This window comes from Dromiciops gliroides, chromosome 3 (assembly GCF_019393635.1).
Source record: "Dromiciops gliroides isolate mDroGli1 chromosome 3, mDroGli1.pri, whole genome shotgun sequence".
NCBI classification, from domain to species: Eukaryota; Metazoa; Chordata; class Mammalia; order Microbiotheria; family Microbiotheriidae; genus Dromiciops; species Dromiciops gliroides.
The window spans coordinates 73742785-73769048 of NC_057863.1; the positions used below are offsets into that span (position 1 = coordinate 73742785).

Here is a 26264-nt window from a genome sequence, read left to right on the forward strand (position 1 = left end):
ACATTACAAAGGAAACCAATTAAATCTATCCTTCCACATTGACCTTCCTCATCCCAATTTCAATATTATGTGGGTCAGCATAAGAAACTAAATGGGATTTGGGGGGGGGGGTGGAGTTGGGCTGAAGCTACAGATGACACATGAAGGCTGGGAGATGACATGCAAAAGGTTTAGAAACTCAGAAATTCGGGGTTGTTTTTAAAAAAGCATTCCAGGAGAGTCTGCCATCATATGAGAAAAGGCTAAGTCCTTATATGATTTCCTAAAGGAAAATGAAGTTGAAGGGTCTACCCCTACAGATTTTACTCAGATTTTCCAGATTGCAGGAGGCACCATGCTTCTAACCCCCATGATGTGGAAGGGATAAGTGGATAATGAAGTACAGTTACCTATATCTAGGTGGTGTGTGTGCATGTGTATGTCGATGTATAGACATACACGTTCATAGACCCCATGTTAAGAACTCCTGCCTTACTGGGTCTTGGAAAGGTGAGACCCAGAGACAGAAAGAATCCTGCTTTTTTTTTTTTTTTTTTAAGGCAATTGGGTTAAGTGACTTGCCCAGGGTCACACAGCTAGTTAAGTGTCAAATGTCTGAGGCTGGATTTTAACTCGGGTCCTTCTGAATCCAGGGCCGGTGCTTTATCTACTGCACCACCTAGCTGCCCCAAGAATCCTGCATTTGAAGCAGGGGCAGCACACCAATTACAGCCCCCCCCATGGTTGTCTCATCTTCCAGTCACCTGGGGCTGAGCCCCAAATGATTCATTTATTCCTGGCTTATCTCTCTTGTATAAACAAATTATTTCAGTTGCTAGTTCTTAAGGTTTTTCCTTGGTTCCTCATTTCGTTGTCAATAGAGTGGATAAACAAAACTTGGTACTTCCCTATCCCATGTTGCAAAGCATGCAAGTGGTTTGGAATGAAAAGCAGGTTTAAAAGATGCAGAGTTAATTACTTGACGATGGTATAACTCTGAAAGGACCCACGAGACGAAATCTTAAGATACAACTTTTTCTTTGTTAGAAGAAATGATTAAATCCCATACCATACATACCATGAAGCTTGGTCCCTTCTTTGATATAGTGAAATGTTCCACAAACAATAGCCTCTCGAGGTGTGAGACAATCACAGAGCTGACATAGAAACTACTGGGGAGCCTGGGAAGTTGTGGAAAATGAAGGTGTTTTTTAACAAAAAATACATTTTAGTGACTCTGATCTCATAGGTGTCTCTGCTCTCTCCAGTGAGGAAGCTTCCAATCCATGTATTCCTTTTTACCCTGTATAGTTCTTGTTCATATCCTTCTACAAATCCTCCATTTTAGCTTTATCCAGTGGGCTGCCTTTTTTTTTTTTTAAAGAACATTTTGTGAATATCTACTCTGTGTATCTTGAATATACCTATTTATTCTGGTTGATTTGCCCCATCTGAATGTAAGCTTCTCAGGGGCAGGGACCATTTGCTTTTTCATTTTATCCCCACCATTTAACAGTGTCTGGAACATGGTAAGTGCTTAAATACGTGTTTACTGATTTGAATGTTGTTTTTTTTTTTTTAAATATCAGTCTAGCACTTGGACTGTTTTATTCTGTTATTATGTACTCTTTTAAATCTATATTTTACTTAAATATAAAAAATTTTTTACAACAGTCATTTTTTAAACACATCCCCTGCCCCTAACTCTCTTTTCCAGCAAAGAAAAGATTGAGTAAAACCTGCCCAAATGTAGATTGTGTCTAACATGAGGCAGTGTTCAGTATATATGAGCGTGTCTCCACTGAGAGCGTTTCAGCACCAGTGTTCTGGAAATGAGATTGCTCACCACCGTTAGGTGTCACAGTGGATGTTTTGCTGACCCTGGGGTCTGGAAAAACCTGTGTTCACGCCCAACTCCAGAAATGCGGTAGCTGTGTGACCATGGGCAAGTCACTCAACCTCTACCTCAGTTTCCTCATCTGTATAATGGGGACAATATTAACACTTACTTCCCAGGGTTGTTGTAAGGATAAAATGAATATTTATTTAAGAAAAAAAAAATCGGGACAGCTAGGTGGCACAGTGGATAGAGCACCGGCCCTGGAGTCAGGAGTACCTGAGTTCAAATCTGGCCTCAGACACTTAACGCTTACTAGCTGTGTGACCTTAGGCAAGTCACTTGACCCCAATTGCCTCACTAAAAAAAAAAAAAAGAAAGAAAAAAAAACCACCACTCTGTAAACCATAAAGCACCATGTAAATGCTAGTTATTATGAAAAAAAAATCCTATCCCTTAGTATTTTAATTTAAACTATTGAGGTCTATATGCATATTATTCATTTTTTCTTCTGCTACTTCCTTACGTCCCTGAAGAATAATTGAAACTAGATCATTGAATTATCTGGCTTATTAACCTCTCCCATATTGTGAAATAGCCTTGATTCTTCCTTAAGATGTGAAATATATTGTCTATGGTGCCTGATAATTTCTGTCTTTACTTGCGTTTTTTCCTCTCCCCTCCATTTGGAGGGGTGGGGTGCTTTACCCTCCTGACTTAATTCTTTCTCTGCCATTGTTTTTTGCTGTAGGCAAATGGTAGAAGAGCTAAATTTGTTATCGTGTTATGTCTACATGAATACCTGAGTTTTGTCAGTGGGTAGGCAAGGGGGATTTTTTTTTTTCTCTCGGAAATGAGAATAATGTCATTGTTTTTAAAAACACACAGGAAGCATTTGCATATCTGTTGCCTAAAGGTAGTTACTAATATTTTAATTAATGTCTCATTTAAAAATTTAGAGCAAAGAATAGAGATAGCATTAACTTTTATAATTTAAATGTAAGAATTGGAGCATGTGCAATAGTCCTAGGTGTAATGCTGTCTTAGAAAAACAATGTGTAAACAAATGAAAGACCAAAGTAAAATACTAAAATACCAGATTTTTGTTAATAATAATGATAATGGGGGCAGCTAGGTGGCGCAGTGGATAGATAGAGCACCGGCCCTGGAGTCAGGAGGACCTGAGTTCAAATTCAGCCTCAGACACTTAACACTTACTAGCTGTGTGACCCTGGGCAAGTCACTTAACCCCAATTGCCTCACCAAAAAAAAAAAATAATGATGATGATGTTGGTGATAATGATAACAGTAGCAATAAGCCAGCATTTATCTAGCACTCTGTGCCAGGCACTGCACTTGCACTTCACAACTCTTATTTGATTCTCACAATAGTCCTGGGAGATTGATACTATTCTTATCCTTATTTGGCAGATGAGGAAACAGAGGCAAACAGAAGTTAAGTAGCTTGCCCAGGGTCACACAGCTAGTAAAGTATCTGAGACTGGATTTGAATTTGGGTCTTTCTGATTCCAAGCCTAGTGCTCTATCTATTGTACCAGCTAGCTCATACTGTGATGTAATTATTTCCTTAATATTCCCTTGTTGAACCAGGATTCTAGTAGTAATAGTCAACATTTACATAGTGCCTTAAAGTTTGCAAGGCATAGTATGGTTATTAGCACGTTTGAGCCTTACAACAAAATATTGTTGTTACTATTACCCTCACTTTTACAGATAAGGAAACTGTGACTCTGAGAGATTTTTGCCACTTTCCCAAGGTTACATGGCTAGTAAGTGCCTTAGGTAAGATGTGAACTCAGGTCTTCTTGACTCCCATTCTAGTGCTCTATCCATGTCCTTCTAGAAGACTTGACTGACTTGACAATATGGCAGAGGGCTCTGGGTTAGGTGAGCTTTTGCTACCCTTAGGATCTATAAAGGAAATTGTCTTTCTGATGAAAAACTTGGCTTCAGTGGAAAGTATCACTTGACTTGGTATGATCCACTTTTCTTCAAGATGTAATCGATTTCTTAGAATATTCTAACCACCACCACTTAGCCATTGAGCCTCAATGATTCTACTTTATCTACCTCTATTGTCTTCCTCATATCAACCTTGTTTGAATTTTTTTTTTTTTTTTGCAGTTCCCCCCATCCCCAGAGTCTTTCAACCTTACACAGTTTGGAAAGGAGCCTCTTCCACCCCTTAGTCTCTATCTGTAGGATATGATAATGCTGTGATTAAATCACCAAAGCAGAGTGCTGAGTCATTAAATTCTTCAACCCCTTCGGGGCACATATTTTCCAAGTAGAATTAGGTGAGAGACATGAAATAATGAAAAGTGAAATGAGCAGTACCAGGAGAATTTGTGCACAGTAACAGAAATATTCTCCTAAGAACAACATCCTGATGAGTATCATACTCAAATCAACTACAAAGGACCTATGAAGGAAGATGCTGTCCACCTCCAGAGAACGAACTAATAAAACAAAGTTTGTGTTGTATGGTTTATTTCACATGTGCATGTCTGCGTGTGTGTGGGCATATATATTTACATATGTGTGTGTGTGTATATATATATATATATATATATGTATATATATGCATACACGCACACACACATACACATATACGTTTGTGTTTAATTGTAGCCTTCTCTAAGGTGGGGTGGAAAGGGAGGGAGAAACAAAGCTCACAATAGAGAACAAAAGAAAACTTAGAAGGAAGCACAGAAAAGCAGGGTAATTTTGAAAGTATGTTGTATTTATTACAGTTTTTCAAAAAAGTAAACCATCTAAAATGGAAATTCACAGTTTTATAATGAATGTTCTCTTTATGTTGTGTGGTGTACATAGAAATGTTCTTTTTCGTTTTTGTCTTTCTGTATTTAAGTTGAATATGGAAAAAAAATTTTTTTTAAAGTATGAGGTAAGAAGGATGTAGGTAATCGGGATGATTTGGCTAATGATAATGTAGGCCTGACAACAAATAGTCGCTGAGAGGTTGGCAGCAATTTCTAACAGCCCTTTCTCTGTTCTCCTGCCCACCAAGTCTTTGACGATTCTCTGAATTAATTGTCAGCAAATCAATTATCCCTTATTTCAACTTAGACATGCAGGATTCCTGTGAATAAGTGAATGAATGGGAAAGCATTTATTAAGTACTTATGGTATTCAAAGTACTATGTTAAATATGGGGGATTTGAGTCATTCAGTAAATTTTTATTATAATTATAATATTATAATTATAATATGTACTAAGCATTGTGCCAAGAGATACAAATAAGAAGACAGTCCCTGCCCCCAACAAGCTTACAATCTAATAAGAGAAGACAGAACCCGCTGCTGAAAAGTAGGGGGAAGGAATGTGCCCAGCATGGGGACATAATGTTCTCTGGTGTGGAAACCAAGCAAAACTGATGATGGAAAATGGGGAGGTGCCCTCTGCAAAAGGAAGGTTTTCAGAGGAGTTTATTGCTTCACCCTTCAGTCAGAATGGAGAGACAGCTGAGAGAGTTGAGGAGGTGTTGAGGGTTTAAAAACTGAGTCATCTCCTTGGTGATGAGATTTCAGGGGATAGGCTTATCCTGGGAGAGGTGGGATGCTCTTTGGAATTAGCAGAGAAAAACAAAAACCAGACATGACCTTGAGCTTGCTAGGAATTCACATTCTAATGGAAAGAAGCTACAGATAAAGATTTTAGCTTCAGGGCCTGTGGAAAGTCCTAGGGATTCTTAGAGCCCAGCAACTGGGCAAAATGGTAATGCATTTTCTATAATATTATTTCCATCTATTAAGTCATTGCTTTTGAACCATTTGATGGTGACAAAGACTTTGGGCACTTCCAGACGACAAAAATCTTTTAAGGAAGATGGAGAAAACAAAAACAGTGGACACAAGCCATTATGGTAGAAACTAGAAGGCATGGAAACAAGAGAATAGATCTCTGCCAACATTTGTGTTCCATGATTTTCATCAGCAGTTACAGCGGAGTCACCCCCATTTGAACTCATCTCTGATACTTGTCTGTTGTTGTCTTTGTTTTCAAAGAGGACCAATGGCATACGCATCTGTTGGATTTAAGTGAGGCAGAGTTGCACATATTTGTCAGCGCCTCTCTGTCAGAGTCATTGAGGTCCAGTGACAGGACAAAAGTCAGGATGACTGGTGAGGACCCAGGATCCAGTGGCATTTTTGATGTCTGATCAAGCTCTGAGTGCTCCATAGCACCTGCTTCAAACCGCCGTCATAATCCTTGGAACAAATTGTTCTCATCCACCCATTCAGTTGGGGAAGTCTTTACATGCTTGAGGTAGATGTTCCCCATTATTCACCAATGGGTCCGAGGCCTGTCAGTTATGCTCAGCTTGGATTAGCCTATCTGCTAAGATGGTCTTTACCGGGGTATTGGCTGCTGTTTGTGCTACAGCTTTTTGGAGCCACAGGTGGGAACTGGGGGGCAGGTGGCCCCCGAAAGAAGATAGAAGAACATACCTCTTTCTCATACAACACATTCTAGTCTAAAGAAGATGACATTGAGGAAGTAGGACATCAGACCATGAAGAAATCCATGGGGGAAGTGACAGTTTGGTGATGATGACAGTAATGTTAAGAGATGAACCTTACAGCTAGTCTGACCTCTTCATTTTACAGATGGGTAACTGAGGCTCAAAGAGGTTGTGACTTATTCAAGATCACAGAGCCCTGTGTCTCACTGAGGCCAAGTTATGCTTCCCATCCAACGGATCCGGCCATTTCCATGAGCCGAATTGTGTGACCTCGCAAAGCCCAATCTTCTTATTTAATGATATACTTGATAAACCAGCAGTAACAATCAAGTGTGAATAAAGGCTTCTTTGAATAACAGGCAGTTTCCATGCACAATAAACAAAGTTGTATTTCATCATACATACAGATTGCTTAGCATCTTTCTGCTCTAAAAGCTTGACTGATGAGAGTTTCTGAAGAGGTAAGAACAATAACTCTTCAAGGGTTGGTTTTTTTTTTAATTGTTTTCATATGAGGATCCAACTTTTAACAAATAGAAGAAAAATGTATTTGATAATTTGTTTGAAGGCTCAGAGGAGGAAAAGCAGAGTACAGAAGAATGGGAGGATGAGCATAAGAGGTCTTGGGTTCGAATCTCTGCTCTGCCATTGATAGGCTGTGTGTCCTTGGGCACGATCACCAGTCTTCTTGGGCTTTCCGTTTCCTCCTCTGTAAAATGCTAGGCTTGTACTAGATGACCTCTAAGCTCCCTTCTGCCTTGAAGTTTGTGAAGCAAGCTTTTATTCTAGCTATGTTATTAATGCTCATTTGGGATGGCAGTGTGTCAGCAGTGGTTAAAGATGGGAAGGCAGAAATCGAAGAGGTGGCTTCGGGAAGCATTTTTATAAAAATATACCTAGCCATAACCATAAAGAAGGCAAGCCAGTTTTCTCCAGTAACTTAAGAGTAAAAATTTTAAATCCTGACAGACACTATTCTTTCTAACATGCCTTTTAAAATCTGAGTCATATGTAATCCAGGCAAAAATCTTTTGAATAGTCAGAGGATTTCTCTTTTAAAATGCATTAATAGATAGGAGATCTTCAGAACGCTCTAATGTAAAAGGCATTGCTGGATGTGAATCCTAAACAGTTTTATGTCTAAAGTCAGTATCTCAAAAAAAAAAATTCAGAAGATCTTGAGATTTGATCACCTGTACGACCTTGGGCATTCAATCACTGAAGCATTCTGGCCTTGATTTTTCTCATCTGTAAAATGAGTGGCCCCCAGATGATTTTTAGAACTCCTGCCTTATACCAAAGACTGTGCACCAAGCAGCTGCCCCTTCCTTAGATTCTGATTCCCACAGCCCCTGCTCAGACTCTTATGATAGCCCTAGCTGATCAGCTGGGCTCCAGTTACTGCCCACATCCATCAGTCTTATTCACAGTTTGAGTAATCCTGCTGAAAAAAACGACTACTTGTTTGTAGTATATCATCCCCCTACACACCAGCCCACAGTATTTAAACTGTTGCTTGGATTCCAGGCCATCTGCTCTGGCTATCTCAACAGCGTGATTTCTCATTACCAGCCTACACAGACCGACCCTGCTCACTAAGCTAATCCATTTGTTGTCCCCACAAAGCTTGTTATTTCTTCTTCAAGGTACATGCTAACCCCACAGCCTCAAATAACATCCCCTCTACCAAAATATACCTTTAAGTTCAGTGCTCACAGGTGGCCTTTGTGGCTTAGTGGACTGAATCCTAGGCCTGGCGTCTGGAAGACCTGAGTTCCAATCTAGCCTCAGATGCTTCCTGGCTTTGTGACCCTGGGCGAGTCACTTAACCTGTCTGCCTCAGTTTCTTCAACTGTAAAATGGGGATTCTGATAGCACTTGCCTTCCAAGGTTGTGGTGAGGATTGAATGAGATGATATTTGTTAAGGGCTAAGCCAGGGTCTGGTCACAGTTGGCATTTAATAAAGGTGTGGGAAGGGGTGAATGAAGAGCTCAAACAGTGCTGCTCAAGCCATCATTCTAGTAAGAGTGGGCAAAAGACACCGAGTATAACAAAATCTTTTTGCCTTCTAGGAGTCCTGCCCCCATAAGGAGGCAGTTTTGAAGGGCGAGTCAGCCAAAATTACCTGGATGGATGGAGGCTAAGGCACTGGCTTCCCACTCTCCTATCCAATGATGTCATTTACTAGGCGTGTGCGGTGACAATTCATTTTTGTTCACATCTGGCTTCTGTAGAGAAATATGTGTGGGAGTAGGAACAAAAGGATTTGTTTGAACTTACAGAAGGAAAAACAGATTGTGGAACTGATTCCTGGGAGGGTTTTGGAAGAGCAAGAATCAGATTATGTTTGGGAGTGAAAATTTGGGAGGTCTTAAGGAGAAGCTAAAGAGGGGAGGAGTCAAGCTGTAGGAAGATGTAGGAAGACCAGGGTTCAGATCCTTTGCACTTTTCCGTCCCAGCAAAAATACTGATTATCTGAACCCCTGGAATATTACTGAGGAGCCCGAAGGAGCAGAAATGCTGTAGATTGGCATTGGTAGATGTAATTTCCTGATCAGGACCACCTGGTCTGGACTGAGGGGGGGGGGGGAATCAATCAGAAAAAAAGTTGAACTAGTCACATGGCAGCAGTTTAAAATCACACATGTTCTAGATATATTCCTCAAATGTAAAAAATAGAACAAGAATCCATGAACTTTTTTTATGTTACTAATTATATTTCTTTGTTTTGTTTTTTTTAGTGAGGCAATTGGGATTAAGTGACTTGCCTAGAGTCACACAGCTAGTAAGTGTTAAGTGTCTGAGGCCGGATTTGAACTCAGGTACTCCTGACTCCAGGGCCGGTGCTCTATCCACTGCGCCATCTAGCTGCCCTACTAATTATATTTCAATACAGTTGGTTTCCTCTGTAATCCTCTGTATTCTATTTTATCTTATGCATTTAAAAATATTACTTTGAAAAGGGGTCCAAACAGCCAAAGGTGTTCCATGAACCAAGAAAGGTGAATAATACCTGTATTAAATATAGAGCTGGCCCCGGACATAGGCTCACTCGGGTTGAGGTCCCACCTCAGGCTACTGACACATAGTATTGGTGACTTATGACACATACCATCTATTTTATGACCATTAAGCAAAGATCAGTTAGCCTTGTTGCTGTCACCACTCAGAAATAGTGACTAGGTCTCTTAGAGGAAAGTGCCTGTGGTGTAGAAGTTGCTGTTCTCACCAGTAGTCTCCTTCACTGTTGAATTCACTGGGCTAAACTGTAATATATAAGCATATGTATACACAAGGCATGGTGCTAGACACTGAATGTGGAAAAGCTTGCTTTCACCATCAGGTTGGAGTTGTTCTCATTGCCTTCTTGGTTTTAACCTTTCCCTTACTTTCATATTAAATTTGACTTTGGCTCTGATGAGTCCATGATCTAACTACTGAAGCAACTCCCACTCTGGTAACTGGTTACTTTTGTGTCTCTTAAAACATGACCTTGGGGCAGCTAGATGGCGCAGTGGATAAGGCACCGGCCCTGGATTCAGGAGTACCTGAGTTCAAATCCGGCCTCCGACACTTCACACTTACTAGCTGTGTGACCCTGGGCAAGTCACTTAACCCCAACTGCCTCATCAAAAACAAACAAAAAAAACAAAACAAAAAAAACCCATGACTTTGAGGAAGGTGTCCAGGACGTCTGCTGAGCCCTCTCTGGAGGATTTATCAGAGAACATGGCTGAGAAATGACCAGAGTCAGATGAGATCCCATGTTCTTTGAAGTTAGAACATTTCCTGACGTAACCAATAATGCGATATAATAAAGGACGTTTTTCTTCCTCTGGTTAAATTGAATTGAAGGACATTTTTTTGGTAGCGTCTTGATTTAAAGATGCTTCTCCTTAGTCGCCAAATTCCTTTCTTGATTGTGCATAACAAAGTAGGAGCCTGTGACAGTGTTTAATAGGTTAGCTCTCCCATGGTGCCAGCCTGAGGTTTGACCAACTATCTTTTAATATGAAGCATTTGTAATATGCCATCACCCTATTCATTAGTATTAGAGGAGAGCCGAGTCAGCAGTCTAGTGAATTGAATCTGGATGGCCAACAGTCATGTGGAATCCAAGAGAAAAGATCCATGAGCCTAGAGGCCACGTGAAGTTGGCCTGCTAAGGACACTAAATAGAGGTTGGAGGCCTACCCTTCATCTTATCCTCAGTTTCTTCAAAGCTAAATACGTCCTGAGTTGGGGCTATTTTTGATGCATGGACTGGCTTAGCCAATGATGGGAATTCAAGTGATGTTTTGAGTCCTTGGTGTAATTCTCTGAATGTCGTCCTGTTACCCTTTATGCAGCGGTACAGAGTCTTATTTCCTATTTTATTTCTTTGAGGAGCACTGTCTCTGGAATGAGAACTCTCATGCTCTGATATTGAAGCTCCTGGATCTCAGCTTTTTCATCTGTAAAATGGTGGTGGAAGTTGGTCTAAATAGTCTCTACAAGCTAGGTTTGTACAGTGAATTTCTGGTGATGTGGCAATTAAACAAAGGTGCTTTGTTGTTCACTTTATAGCTTTCTTTAGTTTGAAACTTCTAAGAATGATGATTTATGGGGGCAGCTAGGTGGCGCAGTGGATAGAGCACCGGCCCTGGAGTCAGGAGGACCTGAGTTCAAATCCGGCCTCAGACACTTGACACTTTCTAGCTGTGTGACCTGGGCAAGTCACTTAACCCCAATTGCCTCACTTAAAAAAAAAAAAAAGAATGATTATTTATCCTTGATGTCAGGTTTCCATTTTCTGATGTGTATGCACGGAGATGTTGAGAAGGAAGGAGCGAGTGGGATGTAGGTTGGGGAAGAACTGGGTATGGGGAAAAGGAGTGACTGGCATCTAGCTTTTAGGAAGAAGAAAGACATCTCATTTAGTTACTTACAGAGCAAATTAGATTTGCTCCAGTTAGACATTTTAATATCATAGATAAATGCAGAGATATTATCGTTGCATGACCTCAAAGATTCATTCTGAGCTTATCAATATTACTTGTGGCGAGCTTGGGCTTTATCAGTGTTTCAGTCTGTTATGTATGTGTATAAATATGTATATATTGCGCACACGTAAAATCCATCTCAAGTATGGCTTATATGCTAGAGTGACTGGAACTTGGCACATCTATGTTGTTTAGTCGTTCCCTACTCTTCATGACCCTGTTTAGGGTTTTCTTGGTAAAGATACTGGAGTACTTTGCCATTTCCTTCTCCAGCTCGTTTTCCAGATGAGTAAACTGAGTCAAACAGGATTAAGTGACTTGCTCAGGGTCACACAGCTAGTAAGTGTCTGAAGCCAGATTTGAGCTGAGGTGTTCCTGATTTCAGGCCTGGTGCTCCATCTACTGTGCCACCTAGCTGCCCCCTTCACATCTGTAGGGGTGTCCCAAAAGCCTTAGTGCAGTTTAAATAAGCTTTAAATAGTATAAGTTAATAAAATAGTTTTTAGGGGCAGCTAGGTGGCGCAGTGGATAGAGCACCGGCCCTGCAGCTTTGTGACCCTGGGCAAGTCACTTAACCCCAATTGCCTCATCCCCCCCCCCAAAAAAAAATAGTTTTTAATAAGCTTAAAACTTCACTAAGAATTTGAAGACACCCTATAAGATGTGAAGAGTTCCAGTCACTTTAGTTTGCTAGTTGTATTTAAATGAAGATAAATTTTGTATGTGTATATGAATATACATATGTATATATTTATATATATCATAGCTGCATTTAAGAGACTATTGAGGGGGCAGCTAGGTGGCGCAGTGGATAAAGCACTGGCCCTGGATTCAGGAGTTCCTGAGTTCAAATCCGGCCTCAGACACTTGACACTTACTAGCTGTGTGACCTTGGGCAAGTCACTTAACCCCCACTGCCCCGCAAAAAACAAAAACAAAAACAAAAGAGACTATTGATACAATTTCAGCTCAAAATTAAAGTTTATTAAAGCATCAATCAGATTAAAATGGCACTAAGAGTTGAACTGCATTAAGTATTAAAGCTTTAAAAAGTCTAAAGTGGAACTAAAATTTTTGGGACACTGTGTCTAAATTGCTTAAAAGAAGGGTAGTGGGCTTTGTGGCTTATTGGGACAAGACAAGCTGCATGAATGTCAGTATGCTCATCATACACAGTACTCAGTCTCCTAGCTCTCGGCCTTTGCCCTGGCTGTCTCCCATACCTGGTAGCTGCCCTCCACCTTCAGAATTTCTGGCCTCCTTCAAGATTCAGCTCAAAACCCACCTTCTGCAGGAAGCTTTTCCTTATTTCATTTTCCTCTGAGGTGACCTTCTGTCTACTCTGCATGCATCATGGAGATACTTATTTACATGTTAGATCCCTCCCTTAGAATGTAAGATTTTTGAGAATAGCTCTGGTTTGGCCCCTCTTTGTATTCATATCAGCACATAGACGGAGGAAGTGTTTAATAAACGATTGTTGAGTGATTCTGAGCTTCCCTTCACGCATCTCAGAAAGGAAACCCAGTTGGCCTAGGGTAATCTCTAAGGTTCTTTCCAGCTGTAAAGTCCTGTGACTCTCAGAATTTAATTTATGTAATTAAAGGTATGGTTCATATCCATCTCTGACCCACACCTGCTCTTTTGTTCACTGCAGTGAAGATCCCTGATTATAATGGACTTATAAATAGTTAATTCATTAAATAGTTGATTTAAGTTAAACTAATCAATTTAATAAATTAGTTAAATTAATTTAAGAAGTAGCCCAGTCACTGTTTTATTTGGATATTTTTATGTAATGTAGAAGAAATTATGCATCTGATAAATCTAAATCCCTGGCTTATGAATTTATCTCATTTGTATATTTGTTTGAATAGAACCTGTCATACAGGTTGTGGTTTCTATCTGCAATTAAAACTTTCTCCCCTTGCACAACACCCCCATAATTATGATTAATGATTACCAAGCCGTATTTTTTTTTTTCGTGGCTGAAAAATACAGATTTGTAAAAAAGAGATTCACGTGCAAGCAAAACAGTACGTTGAGCGGGGAACGCAGTCTTTTGATTTGGCTTACTGCTGAAATTTCACTGTCAAATATGGCAGCTTGTGGTGCTGGATCCATCTGCTTTGTGTGAAATTCTGACTTGTGTATTTTAGTTAAAACTGCACATTAGTAAGGAGATTGAAAACACGACTCTACTAAATGCACCCATTTCGTTAAGAACCAAGTCACATATTTTATTTACTTAAACCCATCTGTGCTTATTTTCCCAGAAACATATTTGGTCTCCGGCCTGTGGATTATGCTGAAACTGAAGCTATGAGATCCGTATTGTCGCTGCCTGAGGAGAATAAAATACCCGAAACTAGCCATTGCTCAGGAGTAAGTATGGATTTAATTTCTTTAAAATGTGTACCAGTGTTTGGGTGAATACTGTTAAGGGCTATTAAGGGGATCCCCTGAACTTGTCTCTTTGAGTTGCCATATTTTGCAGCAACACTGAACCCAGAGCATGCAGGAGGCCTTGAATGTGTTAAGAACAAAGCTCCCCTTGAGCTGACAGTTTGTGCACCCCAAGCTGGAGTGTTCTTGGGAGGCAAGCTGGGGTTCTTTGCAGATAAAGGGACCCTCCTATCTTCATAGTCTAGCAGTTCCCAAGGGAAAAGGAGGTTTTGCCATTACTTTGCTCCATCCTCCCTGTGGGCTTGTCCTTTTTTCCACCTTTGCTGCACCATTCCCCTTCCCATGTTATGCCTCTCCCTGATATTTCCTCCTCCCTCTGTCATGCTACTATAAAGATACAAACTTCCACATGCCATGTTCATTTCTTTTGTAATAAACCTGGTTTTCACATGGCTCTCATGAAGTTATGTTTGCCTTTTGATGTTACTAAGGTCACAGGGTGCCATGGTGGGCTTATTAGTGACCCCACTCCCAACTCACAGTTAAACAACAAAAGAATATTTTTACATGCATAGAACAACACAGAAGAGGATTCTATATGAAATTGAATCTGTTTCATGCCACCTTTTAAAAGCACAAAATAAGTTCTATGCATTACTTTCAAAATTATCCTGCTTGTCTGTGCCTCCTGTTGCATTTTATTCTCTTTTGTGCATTTAAAAAAATGTTTCATAGAAGTTAGGTGGGTCAGTGGATAGAGCGCTGGGCCTGGAGTCAGGAGGACCTGAATTCAAATCCAGCCTCAGATACTTATTAGCTGGGTGATACTGGACAAATCACTTAACCCTGATTGTCTCCAAAAATAAAAAGGGGGAAAAAAAGTTTTAATGGCCTTTTTAAAAAAAAATCACAATTGTTAAATGTCCCAATCTCCTGTTGGTCCCCTCCCCCCATTAAAAACTGAAAGAAAAGGGGGAGGGGGGGGGGTCTTACAGTCTCTTGTAAATAGAATTGAAAAGCAATAAAAATTTAATTGAACAAAAAAACAAATAAGCACAACTAGTCAATATGAATCCAAAGAGTGCTCATGTCCAAAAATTGAAAATATATGTGCTCATCACCTCTCTGTCACAGAGTGATGAAGGGGATGTCAGCATGCAACATGCTCTATCATTGGTCATTGCATTAAAGAGAATTCTTAAGTCTTTTGAAGTTGCTTTTCTTTACAGTTTTTCTTTCTATAAACTGTTCTCTTAGTTCTTTTCACTTACTTTGCATCAGTTCCTAATAATCCAGAATTCTTTAAATCACCTCTTCAGTTATTTCTTATGGGACAGTAATAATCTATGATATCCACATAGCATAGTTTGCTCAGCCATTCCCTCAGTTGTCTAAGAGGTATATAAGGCAACCCATTAGATTCTAGTTCTTGGCTTCCTCCCTCCCTCCATTTTAACCTCCCTTTTAGAGTTGGGAAGCTTGTTTTTGCTTGTAAATCTTCCCTTTCTGGTATAATAAGAATAACAACAATAATTTAATTATAATAATATAGTAGTAATAATAATAGTTAGCATTTATATAGGATTTTAAGTTTACAAAGCACTTTATGTAAATATCTTTATCCTCACAGCAGCCCGGGGGGGGGGGTGTATTATTACTCCCATTTTACAAATGGGGAAAATGAGGCAGACCAGTTAAGTTACTTGTCCAGGGTCACACAGCCAAGACTCCTTCCCTCCCATCACACCTTTTTTCTCTTTTACATTTCAATGTACTTCTATAACAAATTAATAATTCGTGTATGCGTGTATGTATTCAATTCTGCTTTGTCCATTTCAGATAAGGGAGGTTCATCTGATGTTTCCTGCATTTCTTTAAATACTCTAATTCTGAGAAATAGCAAATTTCACCCCCTGCTTCATCTTTCTACCCTTTTTCTTCTCTTAAAATTCTCAGGAGAAAACTAATCTATCCCCCCAAAAACCTCTTTTCTTTATTTAACTCCCTCAGAACACTTTAAAGATGTCAGTGTCCTAAAGGGGTTTATTGTTTATTCCCCTGCTATTAGAATGTTAGCACTACATCATCATATAATTCCTTCCAAATGTTCAAATAAATTTCTTTCTGGGTTTTTCTGAATTTGCAATTCAGAATTCCTAATCAACTTTTTTTTTTTTTCATAAGAAATGCTTAAAAGTTCTTGATTCCATTCAAGATTCATTTTCCCTCTCTAGGATTATACTTAGCTTTGCAAGGCAAATTATTTTTGGCTGAAAGCTTCTATAACTTTTGCTCTGGGGTATTGTATTTCAAGATATCCTCTCAGCTTCTGTAGAAAGTGCTTATGTTTTGTGTGATCTTATTCTCCTGTGGTACTTGAACAGCTTAGACATTTGGATTTTGGCTATTATATTGCTGGGACTTTTACTTTTGCAGGTTCTTTTCAGGAGATGATTGGTAGATTCTTTCTGTCTTTAATTTGCCTTCTGATTCTAACAGATAGGTGCAGTCTTTATTATTTTCTTAAATATTGTGCCTAGGACTATAGCAATATTATTTACTAATATAATATAGGCATATTATATACTAATATGATATTATTAATACTAAGATAATATATTATGACTAGGTACAATTTATACCAAGAATGCAGGGCTGGTTCAATATTAGGGAAACTAATCATAATTGAATATATTAGTAAGAAAAACAAGAAAAATCATATAATTATATAGATACCTTAAAAAAGCTTTTGACAAAATACAACACTCATTCCTATTTTTAAAAAACACTAGAAAGCATAGGAATAAATGATACTTTTCTTAAAATGATATTTTAGGAATTGATATATAAGGTATTGTCTTATCTAAAACTAAGACCAAGCATCATCTTAGATGGGAGAAACTAGAACCCTCCCCAGTAAGATCAGAGGTGAAGTAAGGACATCCGTTATCATTACCACTATTCATTATTATACTAGAAATGCTAGCTATAGCAATGAGATAAGAAAAATAAATTAGAGGAATAAAAATAGGCAATAATGGAAACAAAACTCACTTTTTTTAGATGATACAATGGTATACTTAGAGAATCCTAGAGAATCAATTAAAAAAACTAATTGAAATAATTAACATTTTAGCAAAGTTGCAGAACATAAAATAAACCCACACAAATAATGAGCATTTCTATATATTACCAACAAAACCCAGCTGGAAGAGATAAAAAGATAAATTCCATTTAAAATTACTACAGGCAGCATGTAAAATATTTGGGAGTTTACCTGCCAAGACATGCTCAGGAACTTTAACACAATTACAAAACACTTTTCATAGAAATAAAGACAGATATAAATATTTAAAGAAATATTAATTGCTCGTGGGTACACTGAGCCAATATAATAGAAATGACAATACTTCCTAAGATAATTTAGTTATTCAGTACCATACCAATCAGACTACTAAAAAATGATTTTATACAGCTAGGAAAAATAACATCAAGATTCATCTGAAAGAACAAAGTGTCAAGAATATCAAGGGAATCAATGAAACAAAAAGTGAAGGAAGGCAGCCAAGCAGTACCAGATTTCAGACTACTAGTAATCATTAAAATAATCTAGTACTGGATTAAAAAAAATATATAAAAGTAAATGACCATAATAATCTGGTGTTTGATAAATCCAAAAATCCAAGCTCTGTGAGCAAGAACTCACTATTTGACAAAAAGCAGTCTGGCAGAAACTACAAATAGACAAACATTTCATACTACATACCAACATAAGGTCAAAGTGGGTATATGATTTAGACATAAATGTTGATATCATAAGCAAATTAGGGAAAATGAAGAATTTATGACCAAACAAGAGATAGAGAGGATCACAAGAAGTTAAATGGATAATTTTGATTTGCATGAAATAAAAAAAGGTTTTGCACAAACAAAACCAATGCAGCTAAAATTAGAAGGAAGGAAATTGAGGAAAAAATATTTTTATAGCAAATTTCTCTGATAAAGGATTCATTTCTCACATCATTAAGGAACTGAGCCAAACATAAAAAAATAGAGCCATTCCTCAATTTTTAAATGGTCAAAGGATATGGACAAATGGTTTTCAGAAGAGGAAATAAAAACTATTTGTAGTCACATGAAAAATGCTCTAAATTTGTATTTGAGAATTGCAAATTAAAACAATTCTGGGGTACCATCTCACACTCATCAGATTGGCTAACATGACAGAAAAGGAAAGTGACAAATACTGAAGGAGATATGGAAAAATTGGGACACTGATGGACTGGTCCAAACGTTCTGGAGAACAATTTGTAACTATCCCCCCAAAAGAAATATATTGCTCAGACTTTTTTCCCTTCTTTTATATCATGGTGTTTGGGGACTCTAATAATTTTTTTTTTTCTTTTAGTGAGGCACTTGGGGTTAAGTGACTTGCCCAGGGTCACACAGTTCTTAGTGTTAAGTGTCTTTGAACTCAGGTCCTCCTGAATCCAGGGCCGGTGGTCTATCCACTGCACCACCTAACTGTCCTGACTCTAATAACTTTTACACTATTTCTCCTTGTTTTGTTTTCTAAGTCAGTTTTCTAAATCAGATAGCTCTTTTCCTTCAATTTTAACATCTGTTCTAGTTTTTAAGAAATCTGTTTCTTTGGGAAGTTTACCCACTTTATTTTCTAAGCCAGTCTCCTTCCTAGTCTTTCCTCCAGAGCTTCTCTCTCAAGCCAGAGTTTGTCCCATCCCATTATAATGATTTGTGGAATGAAAGAATTGCTCCAAATTGTTCTGAAGTAAAAGCCTTTATGGTGATACTTTTAACTCCTCTTGACACATGCTTAATTGTGAATCAAATTATACAATAATGATATTAAGCACTTGTAAGATACATAGAACCATCTTTGGCTCTAAATATTGACTGCCTGGAATTGCCATTTACCATTCTCCCACTTAGGAAACATTTGAGAAAGGAATATAGACTGAGTCTATTTTATTACCTCGAAAGTGTATTTTCTTTTAATTTAGCTGTGCCAGGCCTTATGTCATCATTTTGAAGCATGGTAGTGTGGTAACTCCATCTATTCCTCATTTCTAAGCCAAAGTGGACTGTTAGTCATTCCTTGACCTTGATCTTTTGATTGTTCCTGCCATTTTGGATAGCAGTTTGGATAGGGGCCCCAAAAGTTACTGAACTGTCCACCTTTGAGTTAGAAATATCAGTCCTATACCTGTAACAATTTCGGGGGTTTTTTAGAGAGAGAAAAGGACCTGTATGTGCAAAAAATATTTATACTAACTTTTTATAGTAACAAAAAGTGGGAAACTAAGGCACTTGTTCATCAGTTCAGGAAATGGTTGAATAAAAATATGATATAAAACCATGGTGTATATAGTATGTATATATGAGACATATAGAATACAGTCTTGCTGTAAGAAATAGCGAAGAGTATAATTTCAGAGAATCCTGGGAAGATATATAAACTGATGTACCTTGAAGTGAACAGAATCATGAGAGCAAATCATAAAATAACAATAACAACATAATATTTCCCACCTCTGTGCTTTCCCTTGGGTTTTTCTCCATGCCTAGAATGCCTTCCTTTCCCTTCTTTATCCTTTAGAATCTTTTTTTCTTCCTTTAGACCTCTGGTCAAGTCATCTGTGACCAAATGAGATAATGTATGTAAAGTATCCTGAAAACCTTTCACCACTATTAAATCATAACCACCTACTATTATTTTTTTTCCATAAAAGTATTTTATTATTTTCCAGTTACATGTAGAGATAGATTTCAATATTTGTTTTTATAAGATTTCTAACTTCAAATTTTTCTCCCTCCCTCCCCAAGAGAGCAAATAATCTGATATAGGTTATAGATGTACAATCACATTAAACATATTTCTTCATTAGTCATGTTGTGAAAGAAGAATCAGTAAAAAAGGAAAAACAACAAAAAAGTATGGTTCAGTCTGCATCTAGATTCCAGAGTTCTTTTTTTTCTGGATTTGGAGAGCATTTTCCATCATGGGTCCTTTGGATGTATCTTGGACTATTTTATTGCTGAGAAGAATCAAGTATCTCACAGTTGATCAACACATAATGTTGTTGATAGTGTGTACAATGTTTTCCTGGTTCTGTTCATCTCACTCAGCATCAGTTCATGTACACCTACTATTATTTTTATTATTGTTGCTACAGAATTGGTTACCATTTATGCCACTGGTATTATATTTATTCTATTTTCTTTAACTTTGCCTCTTAATAAGGAGCTCATGCTTCCTTATCCTGTCAAAAACCTTTTTTTTTAAACTTTTTACTTGGCAAATTGTAACATAATTTGCATTTAATGTAATGTAATTTGAGTGTATTCTGATTTTTTTTTTAATAAATGAATTTTATCTTTATTTTTAAAAAATGTCAGGTGCTTATTCTTATTCTGTTTTAATGTAATCTCCTTGAGAGTAGGGACTACCTTTTGCCTCTTTTTATATACCCAGGGCATAGCAGAGTACCTAGCACATAGATGGTGGTTAATAAATGTTTTTTCATTCATTGATTATTTAGGTTGCACTATGATTGCAGATTTGTTTCAGTACAGATGTTCACTTTCATCCTTTCTTTAATGGGGTATGTGGCTTTGAGAGCCCTTTGCTTGATATTCCTCTATAGCCTCTATATATTGTGAAAAGTTTTTGTCTGCTTCTGTTAGTGTCAATTTCTGTTATTTTTTAAAACTCAAATTAAATAACCACAATAAGAGAAATAAAGGAAGAGGTTTCTGGAACTTTTATTGGTTGACCCAATTTAACAGTTTCCTGGGGTTGAGAGAAATGGTAGTGTAGGCTATATTTAGGTATCTCTTCAATATTGCATTTCATACAGTGAACTAATTTAGATAAAATTAGTTATATAAATTGGGGAAGCATCTTTTCCCATTTAGGACTATTCTTGGCAGAAATATTTATTTTATAAAACTGACAAGGATGGATGTTAAACCCCCGTCTTTTAAAATGATTGTCATTATCATCAGAAGTTTTATTATCCTTCCTCAGAGGGTGTATTAACATGTGTCAGGTGCCGTAGGGTTTGCTGAATTTAGGTTAGATACGATCCCACAAGCGTGCAATCCAGTGAAGTAGAAAAGATATCTAAATGCAGATATGATTGAGTATGAGTATACAGAGATGATATTAAGAAGCATTATAATACCTCTGCTGTGAGACCTTTGCAGGGAAGCCTTAGCCATCCAGCACCTTTGATGTATCCGTCATTTTAGTTAGCTGGGTTTTCTAGGTTATGTCCGAGGGCTAAGCAATGGAATGTTTTTAATTACAGCTTTTTTTGTTGGGTCCCTCTACTCTGTACTGTACACCTCTCTGTCTTCTTACCGTGTCAAACCTGTGAGCTGTAGGGCCAGAAGAGTTCATTCATAATTGTTCAGTGAACATGAGTGATCATTCCTACTGCCTGGAAAAGTAGCATGCTGTAATGAGCTGGCCGTGAAACCAGGGAGACCCAAGTTCAAGGTTTGCTTCTCATACGCTGGTTTTGTGACTCCAGGTAGCTCTTGGAGACTGGAACTTTTCGAGAAAGGGGGCTAATCTATTGGTCAGCAAAGTTTTTTCAGGTGCTATCCTTACCCCTGTGCCTATTCCAGAATAACTACTACTGCTGTGGCTGTGGCTGTAGCTATGGCTACTAGTACTAGTAGAACTACTACTACTACAACAGCTATTACTACTACTACTGCTGCTGCTGTTGCTGCTACTGCTATTACTACTACTGCTGCTGCTGTTGCTGCTACTGCTATTACTACTACTGCTGCTGCTGTTGCTGCTACTGCTATTACTACTACTGCTGCTGCTGCTGCTGCTACTGCTATTACTACTACTGCTGCTGCTGCTGCTGCTGTTGCTCCTCCTAATACTACTAAGTATATGCCAGTTATCTTTAAACCATGCTATCTGTTCTCCAGTTATCATCCTCATCTCCCTATGAGTGGAATCTCAGGCCCTTACCCTGCATCCTCTTGGATCCAATGGATGAGCTTTTATCTTATCTTACCCAGGACCCAGTTTTCCATGCCACCTTCTGGGCATCTTCTCCCCATCCTCTCTCACCTGACCCTTTCCATCACTCATCCCCAATTAAAACGTAAGCTCCTTGAGGGGAAGAATTATCATGCTTGTTTGTTTTAGTATCCCTAGGGCAAAGCTTCTTAAACTATGGGTCATGACTCCATATGGGGCCCTTAATTGAAAGGGGGTCTCAAAATTTGTTAACAGTAAAAGGTTATTATGTTTACCTATTTTATATACCTCTATAGCCAGGGTCACATAAAGATTTCTTGGGCAAAATGGGGTCACGAGTGGAAAAAGTTTAAGAAGCCTTGCCCTAGGGGTTAACACAATGCTTAGCATATGGGAATCATTTAATAAATGTGTTTTCATTCATTCATCTTCATAGTATTACCTCCTTTATACTGTGAGGTAATTGAGGATTAGAAACTAAACATTAGATAATTGAGCATCTTACCCAAAGATGTACATATGTTGGTACATAGCAAATCTGGGTCTCCAATTCCCAGATCCTGTATTCTTTGCATTAAAATTCTTAAAACTTCTCACCAATGCTCCTTTATCTTGGCTCAGTGGTACATAATAGGCAGTTAAATGCTTGTTCTCTTTCCTTCCCTTCTTCCCAGTAGACCATCCCATTTTATAGTGTTAGGTATAATCTTTGAGTCTTTGGTACCTATTTCTGGGTGCTCAGAGGCCACTGCTTCTCCACCAAAGGAGTTTGGAGCCATTGTGGGATTTTGGGTAGCCCTGGGTGGCTAAAGTTTTACTGTACAGACATAAGAGTGGATTCAATATCTTTGGATTGAATGATATGGTTGATGAGTCAGTGAATTCATTTTTTTTCAAGGTAGGATTACCAGAGAGGGTTGACAAGTCCTTAAAAAAACACAAGGAACTCAATTCAGTACAGAGAAAGCAAGATGCTCCAAGGGCCACAGAGCAATGTCAAGTAGAGGTATAGACCAAAAAAACAAAAACAAAACCACTGATCTAAAATGAATTTGAATAGTGAGATTTCTGGATTATGGGTAGAACTATAATGAGAGTTAGTTTGGATGGGTAAGTTAAAGTAGATTTAAATTGTGAAAGCGAAAGCTTCATGTCAAAAGGAATTAATTTCTGACTTCTCTTTTACCATTAAATCATGCTGTTTCTTAACATTTATTCTGTTTTCCCTTCCTAGCGTATGAATACTAACCAGAGAAGAGATGACCTTCTTGTACTATTAAGCAGTGGCCTCACCTCAGATCAGCAACAGTTACTAAGTGAGCTTGCAAAAGTACTTAAGGCTAAAAAGTGTACTGAGTTTAACAGCACAGGTAAGTATTTTTCTTAAGTTGGAAAGACTCTTTGTACTTGAGAATTACTGTGAGTTTGTGCCATTGAAATGAGAAAATGTATTTTGGATCTTAAATAAATCTAAATAGTCTTTCCTCATTTTTATTTTTAATCTTTATTTGTTGTTAGTCATTTTTCAGTTGTGTCTGACTCTTCTTGACCCCATTTGGGGCTTTCTTGGCAAAGATACTGGAGTGGTTTGCCATTTCCTTCTCCAGCTCATTTTACAGATAAGGAAACTGAGGCAAACAGGGTTAGGTGACTTGCCCAGGATCACAATGCTAGTATGTGTCTGAGTGTGGATTCGATCTCAGGAAGCAGCATCTTCCTGACTCTAAGCCTAGTGCTCTATCCACTGTAGTGCAACCTAGCTACCTTTGGTCTATGATTTAATTGCTCCGAAGATGTCCTGCTCTGGAAAATCCACACTCGTGTAGAGCAGCAGCTGTTTTGTAACCTTGGTAGTCTTCATATGTTAGTCACCCAACCAGTGTGTGGGAGAAAAGATGAACACCAGCTCTTTCTGACTCTGGCTTGATTTCTTGCCCCTATGCCAGATTTTCCTCAAACTGATGAAAGACTGCTACTTGTGGTAGAATTCAAAGCTTCATGGCTTTGTGTGATTATATTTAACTTGAAGAAAAATAGATTTGCTGTTGATAAAGTGATATAATTTTGTGTAATTGATATGAGTGTTTTGTTCCAAACTTAATATATGATGAACGTTAGGAACTGACTGTGTAGATACTCCCCTTACCAAGGCAGATCAACAACTTATTTGCAAATCATAATCTTAGAAAGTTTCTGGATGCATGAAGAAATCAAATGGCTTGTCTAGGGAATCACAGGGCTTAGAATACATCAGAGGGAGGATTTGAACCCAGGCCTTCTTGATTCTTGAGACTGGCCTATATATTATGCCATACTGCCCTCTCTTCACAGTGCACTAACATTTATCATTTTAAAGAGAGGAAAGGAAAAGAATCTAGACTCAGGTGATATTGACATGTCTCATGAGTACAAAAAAGAAATAAACTCCCTTATGCTTAAAAGTTTAAAATGTTGGTTTTGGTGCATGGCCAAGTACAGCTTTATAGAATGTGGAATGAGAGGGGATAATGAGCTTACTTCTTCCTAAGTAGTTTATTTTGGATTGTATTTATTTTTCTCATCCTGTTTCTTTTCTATCCTAGTCACTCACATCATTGTTCCTGGTGATACAGTCCAAAGAACCATGAAATGTATTCTTGGTATCATCAGTGGATGCTGGATTCTAAAATTTGATTGTAAGTATTGGCTTTGGTGGCATTACATACTGAACTGTAGTCTACTTGTATCTCATTTTCCACAGCATACAGTTTTGGAGGAAGTCGGTTGGTTTTTCTTACTCAAAAGTCATTACGTAGAGTGACTTCTCATAAATATCTAAAATGCCATTTTCTTTTTAGGCAAAAGGAGATATATTTTATAATGCCAGCCCAGGCATCACTTTGTTCTTTGAAGTTCTCTTCCACTGTCTCTGCTGTTCATTTTGGCAGCTTGTATGTGCTGTTCCTTACACTTTGTTACTTCTCCTGTCTCCATACCTTTGACCTGGCTGTTCTACCTGCCTGGAATTCTCTCCTACATTGCCTCCACTGCCTTTCTTCTTTCAAGACTTAGCTCAAGGGGGCAGCTAGGTGGCGCAGTAGATAATGCACTGGCCCTAGATTCAGGAGGATCGGAGTTCAAACCCAACCTCAAACACTTGACACTTACTAGCTGTGTGACCCTGGGCAAGTCACTTAACCCCCATTACCCTGCGGGGGGGGGGGGAGAGGGAAAGACTTAGCTCAAACACCATCTTCTGCAGAAGTGCATTCGTCTTGGAAGATACCTTCTACCTCCTCTGTGTACTTCACCCTGTTGGCCTCAGTTTCCTCTTCTGTAAAATGAGATGGAGAAGGAAATGGGAAACCATTCTAGTGTCTTTGCCAAGAAAACCCCAAATGGGATCACAAGAGTCAGATGTGACTGAAAAATGACAGAACAACCAATAGACCCCCACCCCTGCCATGAAGAAGAGTATTTAGACTTGTTTTTGTGATGGCTGCTTCATTAGATTGTCAGTTCTTCGAGGGCAAGGTACCTATTTTTGCCTTTCTTTGTGCTCTCCAGAGCCTAGCATAATGTCTGTCACATCCGAGCACTCGGTAAATGCTTACTGGCTGATTGATTAATTGGATTAATTTCAAATAAAGTAGGGAAGCTAGTGGTTTAATACTGGGACTCCACAACTAAGCACTTGGATAAAAGACTGACCTTTTATCCAAAAGATCTTAAAAAAAAAAAAAGATTTATCCAAATGATCCAATCAAGTAGTTGGGTTTTTTTGTTTTGTTTATTTTGTTTTTTGTTTTTTGGTGAGGCATTTGGGGTTAAGTGACTTGCCCAGGGTCACACAACTAGTAAGTGTCAAGTGTCTGAGGCTGATGGGGACAGTTGGTATATGTAAGAGGCAGGATTTGAACTCAGTTTCAGACCAAGTTTTTCTGACTCTTAGGCCTGCTTCTATCTGTTATATAATGCTACTTTAGCATCATAAAACGTAAAATATATTTTAAAGATAGCCAATGATCTCTTTTTCCTAATCTGTCAGTGAAATAACAACAAGAAGTACATTTATATAGCACCTACTCTATGCCAGGCATTGTGCTAATTAAATGCTATGCAAGTGTCTCATTTTTTCTTCACAACAACTCTGGTGGTAGGGGGGGTTAGGTGGTGGTGTTACCCTATTTTACAGATGAGGAGACTGAGGCAAACAGGTCAAGTCACTTGCCCAAGGTTTCACGGCTAATAAAAATGTCTGAATCCAGTTTTGAACTCGGGTCTTCCTGGCTCCAGCCTCGGCACTCTGTACCCTGTGGCTTCTCCTCATTGCCTCAGTGAGGCGGTGAAATGGAAAAGATCTATTATGTTCTTGATGGAGTGCTGAATCAGGAGATTTGAGTTCATATCCCTGCTATGCCACTTGCTTCTTGCATAAGTTTGGACAAATCTCTTCCTTTATTCTGGGCCCCAATCACTTAATAAGTGTCCTAGGCATTGTACTAAACACAAGGTATTTAAAAAAAAAAAAGCAAACAGCCCCTGC

At 38.4% G+C, this 26264-nt stretch overlaps 1 protein-coding gene across 1 annotated transcript in view; it reads left to right on the forward strand.

Annotated features, from left to right (window-relative positions):
• Positions 1 to 26264, forward strand: part of BARD1 (BRCA1 associated RING domain 1) — a 140366-nt gene that overhangs the window by 87124 nt on the left and 26978 nt on the right. The window contains exons 7-9 of the mRNA XM_043996068.1: positions 13584 to 13692; positions 22974 to 23109; positions 24322 to 24414. Coding sequence (XP_043852003.1) covers positions 13584 to 13692; positions 22974 to 23109; positions 24322 to 24414 — 338 coding nt within the window. The remainder of the gene's footprint in view (positions 1 to 13583; positions 13693 to 22973; positions 23110 to 24321; positions 24415 to 26264) is intronic.